Genomic DNA, 13,801 nt, shown 5'->3' with positions numbered 1-13,801 from the left:
ACCTGCGTCCCAGTGCATAGCAGGCCTGGATGCCTGCCGGTCCCAGGAAGAAGCCCTGTGTTCTGACTGGCTCCCTCCACACAGCTCTTGGCAGCACCCAAAGGCCCAGCATTCGGCCTCAACACCCTGTTGCAGATCCACCCCGGGCTGCTGCCCTGCTCACTTCCGGCCTGGTCCAGACCCTTGAATTCCTGCTCCTCTGCCTGACCCATCAATATCCGCGACTGGACACTCTCATCCACTCTCCCAGCTTATGTTGGCTCCCCATCTATGGTCTCTTGGCGCGTATGACACCCCCTAGGCTTTCATCAGGCCTGGGATTTGGGGTTCCCGGTGTGCGTCCTGCTGGGCTGTGACCCCATGAATGCAGGGTCCTCACCCTGCCTCATGGCCCGGAGTCTTTCCACAATATGTGCGTGTTGCAGTTCAGCTACTGGGCTGTCGAGTGGATCAGCGATGAACGCCTCTCTCAGGTCTCCCCTGCTTTCAGAAGACTAAATTCTCCACTCCTGGTCTGTCTTTTCCTGCTCAGGCTGGGAAACAGGACTGGAGCATGATTCTTGGAGAACACCGCACCACCGGACCCTGCAGGCGTCTGCTCCCTAGTCTTCCCTGGATCCCCATCGAAAGTGCTCCCATGGCAGGACATCTTCATCTGGCCTTCCCTTTGCCCAAAGGCTCTTCCTCCAGATGCCCACAGGGCTCACTCCATTTCTTTCTTCTGATCTCCGTTAAATACAACCCTATTCACGGAGCCTGAGAGAAGTCACCCCTCACAACTGCACCAATAACACCTTACCTGATTTGATGTTATTCCAAGATACTCTTCACCTTGGACTTTGACATTTCTGCATGTCTGCATACCTGTATTCTTGTGTTTGTTAATTATCTGGGTCAACCACTGGTATGTGAGTGCCATAAAGCCGAGCTCTTGGGCTTCCCTGGTGGCTCAGTGGTAAAGAATCTGCCTGCTGATGCAGGAGACACGGGTCCATCCCTGTGGATCCAGGAAGATCCTACATGCCAGGGAGCAACTAAGCCTTTTCCCACAACTGATCGGCCTGTGCTCTAGAGCGAGGAAAGCCCAACTACTGAGGCTCTTGAGCCCTGGAACCCACACTCCACAAAACGGGGCACCACCACCCAGGGAATCCTGCACACCACAACTACAGAGTAGCCCGCACAGCAGCAAAGACCAAGAGCAGGAAAGCAATTTTAATGTTCAAGCAAAATTTTTTTAACATTTTGTTCTGTTTGTTCATGGTTGGAACCATTGCCTGAATTAGTGCTTGCTACTTTGTTCATCTCTATACGTTTCCTGAATGAAAAGCTGGTGAAATTCCCCCGGGCTCAGCTGCTTCAAATGGACGAGTCATGACGATAACCTACCTTTCGGGGATGTTTGGTGCCCACAGGTTCATCATGATACACCTTGAACTGAAATCGGTGGGCAGCCGACTCAAGCCTTTCTTTGTTGCTCTCAGTAGCAGAGACTAGGCTATTGAACAGAGGAAACAGTCATGGCCCCTCAATCTATTTCCAAACTTGAACCAGGCCTAAAACCACAGGCCTTGGATGATGGGCTGGGAAAGGGTTTCAGTTACTCTTGAACAGGAGGAAGGAAGGACTCTGTTACGTTGCATAAACTGAGTAATCTTACTGTTCTACCAGCCATCACAAAGGACCTGAACACACTAACCAGTCTGACTGGGCATGAGGAGGGAATAACCAATTTTTCAGGCAACTCTGGATTCTGTTCTGAACTGACACCAATTGGAGAAGCCCAACATGACTCTTTGGTCCATTAGACAGAGCGGAGGCTTATGAAGGTGTGTGAACAATGGAATCTTGACTCAGAACTCAGTCTCAGTGGGCCCAAAGGACTCATGAACATTCTGCATTGGTATTTCCTGAGCTTCAGAATGCATAATTAATTAGACGGATTCAGCAACTGGAAGATTCCCCACGGTGGATCCAAGCCCTGTGGAAGGTGAGGGATTGTGGTAGCACAGATGGTGGGGGAGACCATGGAACTGCCCGGATCCACCAAAACAGATCCAAAGGAAGGCTTGCACACTCCTGGGGATGAAGACTTCAGGGAGAGCGCCCGAGAGATCCATACATGAGCGATGCTCTGTGAGTTAACCCGAAGGTATGTCCTCAACGTTGATCTGTAGTTACAGTTCAGAAGAACCTATTGAGTAGGTTACATTTAGGATTTATGAGAACCATGTTCTAGGAAAAAAGTTACAAAGAAGTTCTGAGAGAGAGGTGGAGTGTGATACAGGACAGCTGGGCAGAGGGTCATTTCCATCCTGCGGCAGACTGCAGCATCGAAGAGGACGCGATGAACATGGGGGCTACTGGTTCTCGTAAATGGACTGCCTCCGCCGGTCCGCAGAGCTCCTCAGAGGCCTGTGGACCCAGAGGACAGCACTGAGCATGCCCAGGAGCAGGGGCACCTTCAGGAAGACCAGGAGCAGGCAGTGGGCGCTGCCCAGCAGGGGCCTGTGGGGGGCACGGGGACAGACAGGGAGCAGCATCCTTAGTGGGGACCCTGGTCCCTCAGTCCCTCCCCACCCCCGTCCCTGTGCCCTGAGTCCAGGACCATCCACGTAAGCATCATCCCCAGACAGGCAGCCCACCCTAAGGCCCTCTGCTCACTTTTCTGTGCTTAATAATAGCCCTTGAGAATTAGGACTGTGAGCATGAGGCTGGACGGGGCCGTGAGAATCACGGGAGGGAGACCAGGGATCCTGGAGGGATCTAGGCAGAAGAAGGATTTTTTCCAAGGCCCTCTACGTGTGAGGTTATCCTTTCCAGGGTATAGTAATCAGTAGTAGGCTTTTTTGTGTGATGTCTGCTCTCCTGTAAACAGATTTCCCAAAAAGAAAGGGACTGTTTTATTCACAGGGAGAAACTGGTACTAGTGTGATACCTCCAAAGACCCAAGGTCTGAGAGACGTGGGTTCGATCCCTAGGTCAGGAAGATCCTCTGAAGTAAGAAACTGCACCCACTCCAGTATTCTTGCCTGGAAGAGTCCATGGGCAGAGAAGCCTGCTAGTCTACAGTCCACGGTGTCGCAAAGAACTGGACATGACTTAGCAACTCAGGACGTATCTCCAAAGGTCAACACTTAAAAACTCTGGTATACTCTAATAATCATGGCTGATAGATGTTGGTGTTCGGCAACCAATATAATTCTGTAAAACAATTACCCTCCGATTAAAAAATGAATTAATTTTTAAAAGTTGTGATGTACCCTAAACTTTATAATCTAATATAAAATAAAAATTAAATTTAGAAAAGTTTTATGGTGAAAAGTCAAAGTAAAAAAAAAAGTGCATGTTAGTTGATGGATAAATAAATGACCGCCTTCGTTCTCTCTGCCCTCTGACCCTGGGGCCTTCAACAGGAGATCACCAATGACGAGGGCTGGGGGGAGGCAGGGGACAGAGTGTAGCGGCCACCAATGCCCAGGAAACCTGCTTCCTCCCTGCCCTGGGCCGGGGTCCTGAAGGCTCTTTCTGTGGGACGGTTGCACTCACTTTTCTCACTTCCTGGAACCCTGAATGCCAGGGTCCTCAAATCCTGCAGGTGTCTCCTCAAATGATTCAGCCAGGCGTCCCTGATTATCATGTATTAAATAGCAAATCTAATCACCTTCCCACACACACTCTCACCGAACCCCAGCGGCTGGTATCTCTCCATAGTACTCATCCCAAACCACCATATTTACATAGGAGCTCTGTGTGGACTGGTCCAGGGCGTGACTTGCCCCTTACAGCACAACTCTCATCGGAGCCGGATCCTGCCTGGGTGGTCTTACTGCATCCACGGCAGAGCCCCAGGCACGTAGTGGGACCTTCACAGTCCGGTGTGGGAATAAATGAGGGGCCCGGAGACGGAAGACCCAAATCCCCGACCTGTCCCCTCACCCAGAGGAGAAACCACCCAGGTGCCAATGTCCCGGGACGTGGCCCCTTACCGAGGAGGTTGGCCGGGATCGGGGGTCTCCTGAGCAGATGCGGTGCTCCAGGTGTGCACTGGCAGGGTGGTGGGAGCGCCTGGGGAGCCCGTGGACCTCTCGGGGCCGCTGGCTGTAGCAGGGGCTGAGGGAGAAGCACAAGGCAGGCCCGTTTCCTTCCCCGCGTCCCACACTCTGTCCCCGTGTGGCTGTGACTCACACAGTCAAGGTCACTCGGGCCATCTGGTCAGATGTGCGTGTCCACCGCTCCCCATGGCCTCACCCAGGCCTGGCCAGTCCCTGGGCCCCCCTCCCCCCACCCCTCCAGATGCACCCTGGGCAGGTGAGCACGGTCAATGCCAAGTGGAAAGCAAGAGGGACAGAGAGGGTCAGCCTGGCAGGGCAGGGTGAGTCCAAGGACAGAGTAGGGGTTCCTTTTTGTGCTTTCCTTGGGGTTACAAGAGAAACCCCAGAGCCCTAGGAGGTCCTTCCAGGACACTGTAGGGTCACTGGTGGCCTCTGGCCCAGCACAAGGGCAGGGTATGTATTGGAAGTGGGATCGTGGTCGAGAAGCCTGGTGGAGATGCGGGCTCTGGAGCTGGTCCCACCCCTGGGCTCAGGATGGGCCCGTCTCAGGTCCTCAGGGCCCCGGGGTCAAGGCCAGCCTGTATGCAATGGGGCCTTGTGAGAGTGCGCCCCCCATAGTCAGGACCCTGCACAGGCCAGAAAGGGACACGGGCCCCTTGAGAGTGGACCTGCCCTTGTGAGGAGAGCAGGCAGCCTGGACGCAGAGCAGGAAGCCCACCAGCCCGTGAAGCAGGAAGATGCCCACCTTGACGGTGTCCATGTGTAGCTCTAGGGTGGCCCCACTCACAGACAGAGATGTGGGTGTGTGCAAACAAACGTGGGCCCAAGACACCACCCATAGCCAGGCTCACCGCCCAACCCCCTCCTGGTCATCCTGGCCCAGCTTTTCTGTCCCACTTCCTTCCTGAGGTCCGGGTGACCAGCCTGGTGCTGGAGTGAGGGTGGAGGATGCTCACCTCGGGTCACAGACACCTCCACCTCGAACATGCGGTCAAGTGTTAATGGAACATCAATCCCACACCGGTACGGTCCCGCATCCCCCTCTCTGAGGTTCTCCAAGGTCACTGTGAAGGTGAGGTTTGCAGGATGGTCTCTGATGGACAGGCGGCCCCTCCTCACTTCTCTCTCTGACTCTGTGGTCTCCACTGTCTTCCTCAATAACACGCATGGGTGTTTGCACCAGTATTTGGTATTGTTTATGAATTCCTCCCGGTACTGACACTCCACTCTCAGCGATCCCCCCACGATGCCCGTCACTCTGCGGGGGCCGCTCAGGGACAAACAGCCTGGAAAACACAACCGGGTCCAGCTCTCCATCAGGTGGGCCTGGGTGAGAAGATCCCTGGATGCGGGTCCCTGAAGGGCCCGTGGGGTCTGGAGGAGGCCAAGGCAGAAAGGGAGCCTTCCTCAGACCCAGGGGAAGAAGACGGGGAGGAGCTCCCTCCTCACAGAGGAGAGGGTGTCCTCAGAGACAGAAGAGCCCAGGATGGGAAAACCTCCATGTGTGTGTGAATGTGTGTGTGTGTGTGTGTGTGGTGCCCCAAGAGGTCATCCCTGACTGTGACCGTTGAGGTGTGACCATCACAGGCGCCCCCTCCCACCAGCACAGTGGACCAGGCTCACCTGCTTAGCGCCCTGAACCCTCCGCTCGCTGCTGAAACAGGTGGCAGCCCCTTCTAGAAACTTCTCCCCTCTCCCCCTGCTCACTCAGCTCCAGCCCTGCCCCTCCCCTTCACAGGAAGGGCTGAGCCACTCACCTGGGAGCTGGAGCAGCAGCAGAGATGAAGGCAGCCACCCAGCCCTGACCCTCGGGGTCATTTCCCCAGAAGGGATGCCACCTGCAGCAGCGCCAGGCCCTGGGCAGGGACAAAATCAAACCTCCTCAGAGGAGTCCCTCCCAGTACCCACTTCTGCTCCTCTGGGCCTCTCTGCTTCCTGGTCCCGTCCCGGGTCAGGTCAGATGGTCCAGGGGTCAGGAGGCAGGAAGTTTAGGGGGAGGGGAACACAGCTGGTCCGGGGCAAGGACCCGCTGACCTCAGCTCCTCTCAGTCCAGCGACTAGACAGGTGCCAGGCCCCTCGATCCGGGAGGCTGACCCTCCTCGTCCAACCCACAGCAGATCCTCTCTCAGTCTCACACGCCCATCCACAGAGCAGGAACAAGCTGGGTTCCTCTTCCGTGGCACATCCCCGCCCTCTGGGATGCGTCATTTCATTGTGGTCAGGATGGGAAGTCCGAGGGTGGATGTCATGCTCATCCATCCTCCCCAGTCCTGGAGGCGACCAGGGGGTCACTGTCTCCCCACCTGCAGCTCTAGGCGACCACAAGACTCTGCCCCCACAGAACCCCAAATCCTCTTCCTTCCCCGGCAATTCTGCACTGTGACCCCAGGCAACTTTCTACGTCCCACCTTGGCTCTGGTTCCCCCCAGGGTACACATCCCTCAGGCTGTGGCTTCCCCCCTCTTGGGCCCCTCGCTGCCCATATCACACACAAAACAGCGGTTCCCAAGCCTCCAAGAACCCTTCTTCATGCTCCGCCTCTGGGCAGAGTCTACTCCCCTTTGAGAAGCAGAGAGAGGCTGAAATGGAGGCCAGGGGAGAGGACGCTGGGTGGAGGGATGAGAAGCTGGGGAACTGGGGGCTGAGGGGAGCCTCCTCCCCCATCAGTGGCACAGAGCGGGTGGGCGAGGGCACGGGCTGCTGGGGCCTCTCTGGATCCACGTGATGAGCAGGGGCCTCTTGACGGTGCAGAGATGAGGGAGGGGATGACCCGCAGAGAGGAGACAGACTGCACATCCTCACTCACAGTGGCATGCTCACGTGACGTGCAGAGCCAGCAAGTCAAATCTTCCTGGGCAGTGGGACGGGGTAACGGGGGGACTGCAGTCCTGCCCTCGGGTAGGTTTTTTCAGCTTCTCAAGATTGTCCGCAGAAACCAGGGTCCCCCATTCCTCCCATGTGGGTCGACTCTCCCCAGTTCCTAGGCTCGGGCAGTAGACCTGGGTCCCAGTGCGCAGCTGGAGGCATGCAGTAGAGCCGGCTCACTCTGCTTGATCGATCACCGATCACCCCCCTGACCCCTGCCCATCTCCAGATGAAGCCCCGTGTTCTGACCAGGCCTCTCCCACAGCTCATGGCAGCACGCCAAGGCCCAGAACTCAGCCACCTCATCCTGACTCCAGCTCCACCCCCAGGCTGCCACTCTCCCCACGTTGACCCACAGCTAACACCCTTGACTCTACAGCTTCCTTGACCCTCCCAGCTTAGGTTGGTGCTCTTGTTATGTGTCCTGTTGGACCATTTGAACCCCCTCTTGGATTTATCTCCTGGGATTTGTGGCTCCCTGTGTGTCTCCATCTGGGCTGTGGCCCCACGAGTTGATGGTCCCCATCTTGCCTGAAGCCCAGTGTCTTTCCAGCATAGCCTGTGGCAATTCAGCTAAGGGATCAATGACTGAATTCCTCTCTCAGGACTCCCCTGCTCTCAGGAAACTAGGTTCTCCAATCCTGGTTTTCCTTTTTCTACTCAGGCTGGTGAACACGACTGGACCATGATCTTGGAGAACATGGCTCCAGTGGACCCTGCAAGGATCTGCCCTCTGCTCATCCCTGGATCCGCATCGAAAACGCTCCCAAGGCAGGACGTTTACACCTGCAGTCCCCTTTGCCTGAGGGATCTTCTTCCAGGCACCCACAGGGCTCACTGCATTACTTTCTTCTGGACTTGGTTAAATATCACCCTCTTCACGAGGCTGATAGGACCCATCCCTTGCTGTCTCACCAACAGCACCTCCTCTTGTCTTACGTTACTACAAGATACTCTTCAGTGTGGACCTGGACATCTGCATGTCTGCATACCTGGCTATTGTGCCTGTTTTCTCTCTGTCCACCAACTGGAATGTGAGCACCAAAAGCTGGGCTCTGTCTTCTGTTTAATCATGGTTGGAAGCAACGCCTAGGTTAGTGGTTACTACTTTGGTCCTCTCCCCATATATTTGCTGCATGAAAAGTGGCTGCAAGTCCCCAGGTCCTGGCCGCTTCAGATAGATGAGTCAAGATGATAACCTGCCTCTCAGAGATCTTTGCTGCTGGCAAGTTCATCACGATGCAGTTTGAACCAAAACTGTGGGCAGCCTATCCAGGTTTTTGTCTCTACAAGTCATGGAGATTAAGCTATTGACTAGAAGACTCACCCCTGCCCCCTCATTGATTTAAAAACTTGAACCAGGTCTACCACCATGGGCCTTGAATGACGAGGTGAAGGTGGGGCTTGAGTTACCTTTGAACAGGAGGAAGGAAGGATTCTGTGATGGTTGCATAAATTTTGTACTGTTATTCTTCTACCAGCCATCCGCAAAGGACCTAAACACACTAACCAGTTTGACTGGGCATGGGGAGGGGAATAAGCTGATTTTCCATGCAATGGTGGATTCTGTTCTGAATTCACACCAATTGGAGAAACCCAACATGGCCCTTTGGTCCATTAGACAGGACAGTGGGGTGTGGAGGTTCGTGCAGAATGGAGTTTGGATTCAGGTCCCATGCATGCTGGCCCCCTGGACCATCAAATCTCTGCATTGCTATTTATTTCCTGAGCTTCAGAATGCATAATTAAATAGACACACTCAGCAACTGGAAGATTCCCCACGATGGATCCGAGACCTGTGCAGGGTGGGTGATTATGGTAGCATGGATCATGTGGGAAACCATGGAACTGCATGGATCCATCAAAACAGACCCAAAAGCAAGATTCCCACACTCCTGGGGTTTGAAGACTGCAGAGAGAGCGCCTGAGAGTTCAGTGCATGAATGATGCTCCGCGGATGAGCTGGAAGCTCTGTACTCGATATTGATCTGTGGGTACAGTTCAGAAGCACCTATTGAGGAGGTATGCTTTTGGTTTTAGAGAATCATGGGCAAGGAAAGAAAGCTACAAGGAAATCCGCAAACACAGTATTCTGAAAGAGAGGTAGAGGGTGATACAAAACAGATGGACAGAAGGTCACTTCCATCCAGTGGTCCGACTGCATCATCGAAGAGGACACGATGAACATGGGGGCTACCAGTTCTCATAAATGGACTGACTCTGCCTGTCCGCAGAGCTCCTCAGAGGCCTGTTGACCCAGAGGGCAGCACCCAGCATGCCCAGGAGCAGGGGTACCTTCAGGAAGACCAGGAGCAGGAAGTGGACGCTGCCCAGCAGGGGCCTGTGGAGGACACGGGGACGGAGAGTGAGCAGCATCCTCGGGGAGGCCCTGGTGTCTCCACCTTGCTTGCCCCGAGTCCACATTGCCCCCACAGATTCTGTGGCTACAAGAATCTATACAAGGATCAACCCAACACAGAGCAGCCTCACCTGAAGGACTTCTGGACCCTGATCTCAAGAATTGCCCCTGAGACTTAGGACTGTGGACATAAGGGTGGATGCCGCCATGAGAATCATGTGAGGGAGACTGGAGATCCAAGGGGGACCTGGGCATTAGGAGGTTTTCTATTTGTGCCCTCCTCATGGGGGCTTCCCCAGCAGCTCAGAGGGTAGAGAAGCTGCCTACGATGCAGGAGAGACCCAGGTTCCATCCCTGGCTCAGGAAGATCCCCTCAATAAGAGAATGGATACCCACTCCAGTATTCCTGCCTGGAGAATCCCATGGACAGAGGAACCTGGTGGGCTACAGTCCGTGGGGGTCGCAAAGAGTCAGACAGGACTGAAACAACTAACACGCTCCTCAGGTGGGGTTTTGCAGTCTAGGGTACAGAACCCAACACTGGGGGGACTTGGTTGATGTCTGTTAGCCAAACAGCTGCCTTGAGTGCAGGGACTGTTCTATCTTATTCAGTGAGCAGCCGGGACCTGCCCAGGGTCTCCAAAGCTCCAGTCCTTCAAAGTCCTTGGCTGATGAAAGAGTGAGCCCCTCAGCTCTGCACCCTCAGAGGCCAGGGCTCTTCAGCAAGATGATACAGATGACCAGGGCTCCAGGGGACAGAGGGGTCACCAACGCCCAGAGTGTCTGTTCCTGCCCTGCCCTGGGCTGGGGGCCTTTTGTTCAGCCTGCCCCGCCTTGTGCCTGGTGCCTCATTTCTGAGGATCCCGGCATGCCTGGCTCCCAGATCCTGCAGGCCTCCATTCAAGCGTCTGTAATCAATTAGGGGCCCTCTCATCATTGTATTTTAACCAGCAAACTCCACCACCCTCCCACACATGCTGGCCCCTCCACAGGTGGCATTTTCCTCCAAGCGGTCATCAGTAGATGGTGTATTTACACAACCGACGTGCCGATCTGCTCACCGTGTGAATCGCCACTTGGAACATGGCTCTGTCAGGGCAGGACTGTTTCTGTGTGCTTTGCTGCTGGATCCCAAGTCAATGAGAGCTCCAGGCACTTAGTAGGACCTTTACTGCTTGTTACAGAATTTGTTGAATAAGTTGGGGTCCTTGGTGAAGGGAGACTTGCCTATTACTCCCCGGTCTCACCTAGAAATCACCCAGGTGAGATGTCCTGGGATGGGGGTCCCTTACCGATGCGCTTGGCCGGGATCAGGGGCCTCCTGCCCGGACACGGCACTCCAGGTGGGCACTGCCCAGGTAGTGGGAGACTCCGGGGTGCTTGTGGACCTCTTGGGGCTGGTGGTTGTCATAGAGACTGAGGGAGAAACACAAGTCAGGCCCCGTTTCCCCCCTGGGTGCCCGCCTCTGTCCCAGTGTGGTTCTGACTCCCAGTCAAGGTCACTCACAACATCTGGATGGACGTGCTGTGTCCACCACCCTCACGGCCACACCCAGGCCTGACCAACTCCCTGGGCCCCCCTTCCTGCCCCTCTCCAGATGCCCCCTGGCCAGGTGGGCACTGTCAGAGGCATATGGCCCTGCTCCCCGGGGGATCTGAGAGTGTGGAGAGGGCACTTGGCTCCAGGTCACCCCCAGGCACAGCCACACCTCTGTCCTCCTGGCCCACCCTGCCAGGGGACAAACAGGGTGACACGTATTCTTTTGGGATTAACACAGAGGGACGGGGCAGACAGTGCCGGGCAAGGGGAGTGGCTGGAGCGAAGCTCAGATGCAAAGTCCTGCAGCTGAGCCTGAGCTGAATCAGGAGACCCTGTGTCATCTGTCAGCCAGGCCCAGGGCCCCAGGCAGTCCTCTCCATGGGAGGGCGTGACCAGAAAGATCTAGAGAGATATCAACCTGGTGGACCCCGTGAAATGTGGCCTCTCCTGAGGTAAGTGGACAGAGCCCTTCCCCAACACACCCCGTGGAGCCAGTAAACTCTCCGTTCCTTTTTTGTAAATAGAAACATACAAAGGAAACCTCCCTCGTGAGAGAGAAGCCTCGGCCAACAGGAAGAAACTCAGGTTACCCGGGCACAACCTCAGAACAAGAAGTCAAGGGGAGAAAGCGAATATATGGACACAGTATCGTGACTGGGTCCTTAGGAAACCAGAGCAGCCTTCTGTTAAAGACTTACTGGGGCTTCCCTGGCAGTCCAGTGGCAGAGAATCTACCTTCCAACGCAGGGGACGTGGGTCCGATCCTTGTCGGGGAAGATCCCACACGCCACTAGGCATGCACAACAACTGAGCCCAGGCTCTAGAGCCCGTCCTCCGCAGAAGAAGCCACCGCAGTGAGAAGCCCGAGCGCCACGGCAAAGAGCAGGCCCTGCTTGCTGCAACCAGAGAAGGCCCGCGTGCAGCAACCAAGACCCAGCACAGCCAAAGAGAAAGAAAGAAAAGTGTAAAGATTCATTTGCAGCACGTGGCGGTCCGCTGAGGGCCACAACACCTCCTAAGAGCCCTGTTCCTCATCCTTCTCTGCCCAACGGGCTCCTCTGGGTTTCCTCCTCGGGTGCCAGGTGCCGGAGGAAGAGGGTTAGGCAAGATCAGGCTGGAGGCGGGAGGGGTCTCCAAAGCATCCAGAGCCCCACGTGGGCTCCGGGACTCCGCCTCCCCCCTCTCGCGGCTGATGCAGACCCCCAGGACCACCACCGCGAGGCTGGGGCCCCAGGAGCCCTCCACGACACTGCAGTGCCCCCTGCTGGCCCTGCTGGTCCCCGCCCCATAGGGCTGGCCAGAGAAGTCCAGGAAGAGACACAAGGTCACCTTCAGAGTGGACCTGACCCTTGTGAAGTCGGCAAGGCAGCAGGCCCCCAGATTCAGGGCGTCTCCCCCTCCCTTTCCACCCAGGAGAGCTTCAGGTGTGAGGGTGTGTCAGGGGTGGACACAGAGAGGGTCTCAAAGAACCAGAGGTGGACGTGTGCTGTGTGCCTGCCGACCACTCAGAGCCTGGGTCCTGATCACTGACCCTCGACACCCTCTGTGCCAGGTCCTTCTTGAGGATCAGGGTCCCAGGAACGTCAGCAGCCCTAGAGCTGGCGTCTCAGGCTCACCTGGGATCACAGACACCTCCACCTGGAAGGTGGGGTCACGTGAAAGTGGCACATAGATCCCACATCCGTACGTCCCCGAATCCTCCTCTCTGAGGCTCTCCAAGGTCACTGTGAAGGTGAGGCTTGCAGGACGGTCTCTGATGGACACACGGCCCCTCCTCACTTCTCTCTCTGACTCTGTGGTCTCCACATCTTCCACGGTGACACACACGGGTGTTTGTACCAGTATTTGATGTCGTCCACGAATGCCTTCTGGTACTGACACTCCACGCTCATGGATCCCCCCACGATGCCTGTCACGCTTCGAGGGCCACTCAGGGACAAACAGCCTGTAAAACACAACCGAGTCCAGCTCCATCGAGTGAGTCTGGGTCTGGTGAGCCCTGGATGCAGGTCTATCGAGGGCCTGTGGGGTCTGGAGGAGGCCAAGGCAGGAGGCAGGCCCTTCCTCAGACCCAGGGGTGGAAGAAGCGGGAAGGAGGTCCCTCCTCACAGAGGAGAGGGTTCCGTGGAGACAGAAAACTCAGGGTGTGTGTGTGTGTGTGTGTGTGTGTGTGTGGTGCCCCAAGAGGTCATCTCTCACTGTGACAGTTGAGGTGTGACCATCACAGGCGCCCCCTCCCACCAGCACAGTGGACCAGGCTCACCTGCTTCACACCCAGAACCCTCCTGCTCGCTGCTGAGACAAGTGGCAGCCCCTTCGGGAACCTTCTCCCCATCCCCCGCTGCTGGCTCCCCCAATCACCCAGCTCCAGCCCTGCCCCTCCCCTCCCCCAGGAAGGGCTGAGCCAGTCACCTGGGAGCTGGAGCAGCAACAGAGCTGAAGGCAGCCACCCGGCCCTGCCCCTCGGGGTCATTTCCCCAGCAGGGATGCCACCTGCAGCAGTGCCAGGCCCCGGGCAGGGACAGGGTCAGGCCTCCTCAGAGGACTCACTTCCAGTCCTCACTTCTGCTTCTCTCAGCCTCTCTGCTTCCTGGTCCCATCCCGGGTCAGCTCAGGTGGTCCAGGGGGCAGAGGGCAGGAAGCTTAGAAGGAGGGGCACGACTGGTCCAGGTGCTTGGACCCGCTGCCCTCAGCTCCTCTAAATCCAGCGACTGGACGCGTCCAGGGTCCCCCGATCTAGGATGCTGCCCCCTCCCCACCGGCACAGCAGGTCCTCTCTCGGTCTCACACACGCTCTGGCGGCACCAGCTGTGCTCCTCTTCTGTGGGGCCTTAGCTTCTGTGGCACATCATTTCCCTGGGGTCAGGATGGACACTCGGATGAGGATGCCATGCTCAGCCATCCTCTCTGGCCTTAGTGGGGATGACCCAGGATCTGTGTCCCCATGACCTGGGACTGCAGGCAGCCTGTGGGACCCCCGA

General features: G+C 56.3%; 2 protein-coding genes across 4 annotated transcripts; both read right to left on the bottom strand.

Annotated features, from left to right (window-relative positions):
* Nucleotides 1–1,193: 1,193 nt before the first annotated feature.
* LOC139177648 (CMRF35-like molecule 6) lies at nucleotides 1,194–6,271 on the bottom strand. 3 transcript variants are annotated; one of them, XR_011562189.1, is made up of 5 exons: nucleotides 5,813–6,271; nucleotides 5,012–5,341; nucleotides 3,990–4,113; nucleotides 2,939–3,204; nucleotides 2,372–2,508 (listed from the first exon to the last, which is right to left on the bottom strand). XR_011562189.1 is itself a non-coding variant. In XM_070774140.1 (4 exons), exons 1-4 carry the CDS (start codon nucleotides 5,871–5,873, stop codon nucleotides 2,361–2,363), a joined length of 570 nt encoding a protein of 189 aa, XP_070630241.1. In that variant the 5' UTR covers nucleotides 5,874–6,266; the 3' UTR covers nucleotides 1,194–2,360. The 3 variants fall into 3 exon arrangements, 2 of the variants coding, with proteins under 2 accessions (XP_070630241.1, XP_070630240.1); XM_070774140.1 differs by lacking the exon at nucleotides 2,939–3,204 and having other exon boundaries at nucleotides 1,194–2,415; nucleotides 5,813–6,266; XM_070774139.1 differs by lacking the exon at nucleotides 2,939–3,204 and having other exon boundaries at nucleotides 1,194–2,508; nucleotides 5,813–6,237.
* A 596-nt stretch (nucleotides 6,272–6,867) lies between these two features.
* Nucleotides 6,868–12,979, bottom strand: LOC109574470 (CMRF35-like molecule 6). Its single transcript, XM_019982507.2, has 3 exons — nucleotides 12,437–12,979; nucleotides 10,573–10,696; nucleotides 6,868–9,262 (listed from the first exon to the last, which is right to left on the bottom strand). The coding sequence occupies exons 1-3, from the start codon at nucleotides 12,792–12,794 to the stop codon at nucleotides 9,115–9,117; spliced, it is 630 nt and encodes a 209-aa protein (XP_019838066.2). The 5' UTR covers nucleotides 12,795–12,979; the 3' UTR covers nucleotides 6,868–9,114.
* Between the last annotated feature and the right edge of the window lie 822 nt (nucleotides 12,980–13,801).

The sequence above is a fragment of the Bos indicus genome, chromosome 19 (assembly GCF_029378745.1).
Source record: "Bos indicus isolate NIAB-ARS_2022 breed Sahiwal x Tharparkar chromosome 19, NIAB-ARS_B.indTharparkar_mat_pri_1.0, whole genome shotgun sequence".
Lineage (NCBI taxonomy): Eukaryota > Metazoa > Chordata > Mammalia > Artiodactyla > Bovidae > Bos > Bos indicus.
The sequence above is the reverse complement of the archived record's forward strand: the minus strand, read 5'-3'. Positions and strand labels throughout refer to the sequence as shown.

Excerpts from the sequence above, each read along its gene's own strand:
- LOC139177648 (XM_070774139.1), bottom strand. The coding sequence starts at position 5,873 with ATGACCCCGAGGGTCAGGGCTGGGTGGCTGCCTTCATCTCTGCTGCTG. Across the intron at positions 5,342-5,812 it reads GCTGCTGCTCCAGCTCCCAG|GCTGTTTGTCCCTGAGCGGC; the intron begins GTGAGTGGCTCA and ends TGTGTTTTCCAG. Across the intron at positions 4,114-5,011 it reads GGAGGTGTCTGTGACCCGAG|CCCCTGCTACAGCCAGCGGC; the intron begins GTGAGCATCCTC and ends CTTCTCCCTCAG.
- LOC109574470 (XM_019982507.2), bottom strand. The coding sequence starts at position 12,794 with ATGGAGCTGGACTCGGTTGTGTTTTACAGGCTGTTTGTCCCTGAGTGG. Across the intron at positions 10,697-12,436 it reads GGAGGTGTCTGTGATCCCAG|TCTCTATGACAACCACCAGC; the intron begins GTGAGCCTGAGA and ends TTTCTCCCTCAG. Across the intron at positions 9,263-10,572 it reads GATCCCGGCCAAGCGCATCG|GCCCCTGCTGGGCAGCGTCC; the intron begins GTAAGGGACCCC and ends TGTCCTCCACAG.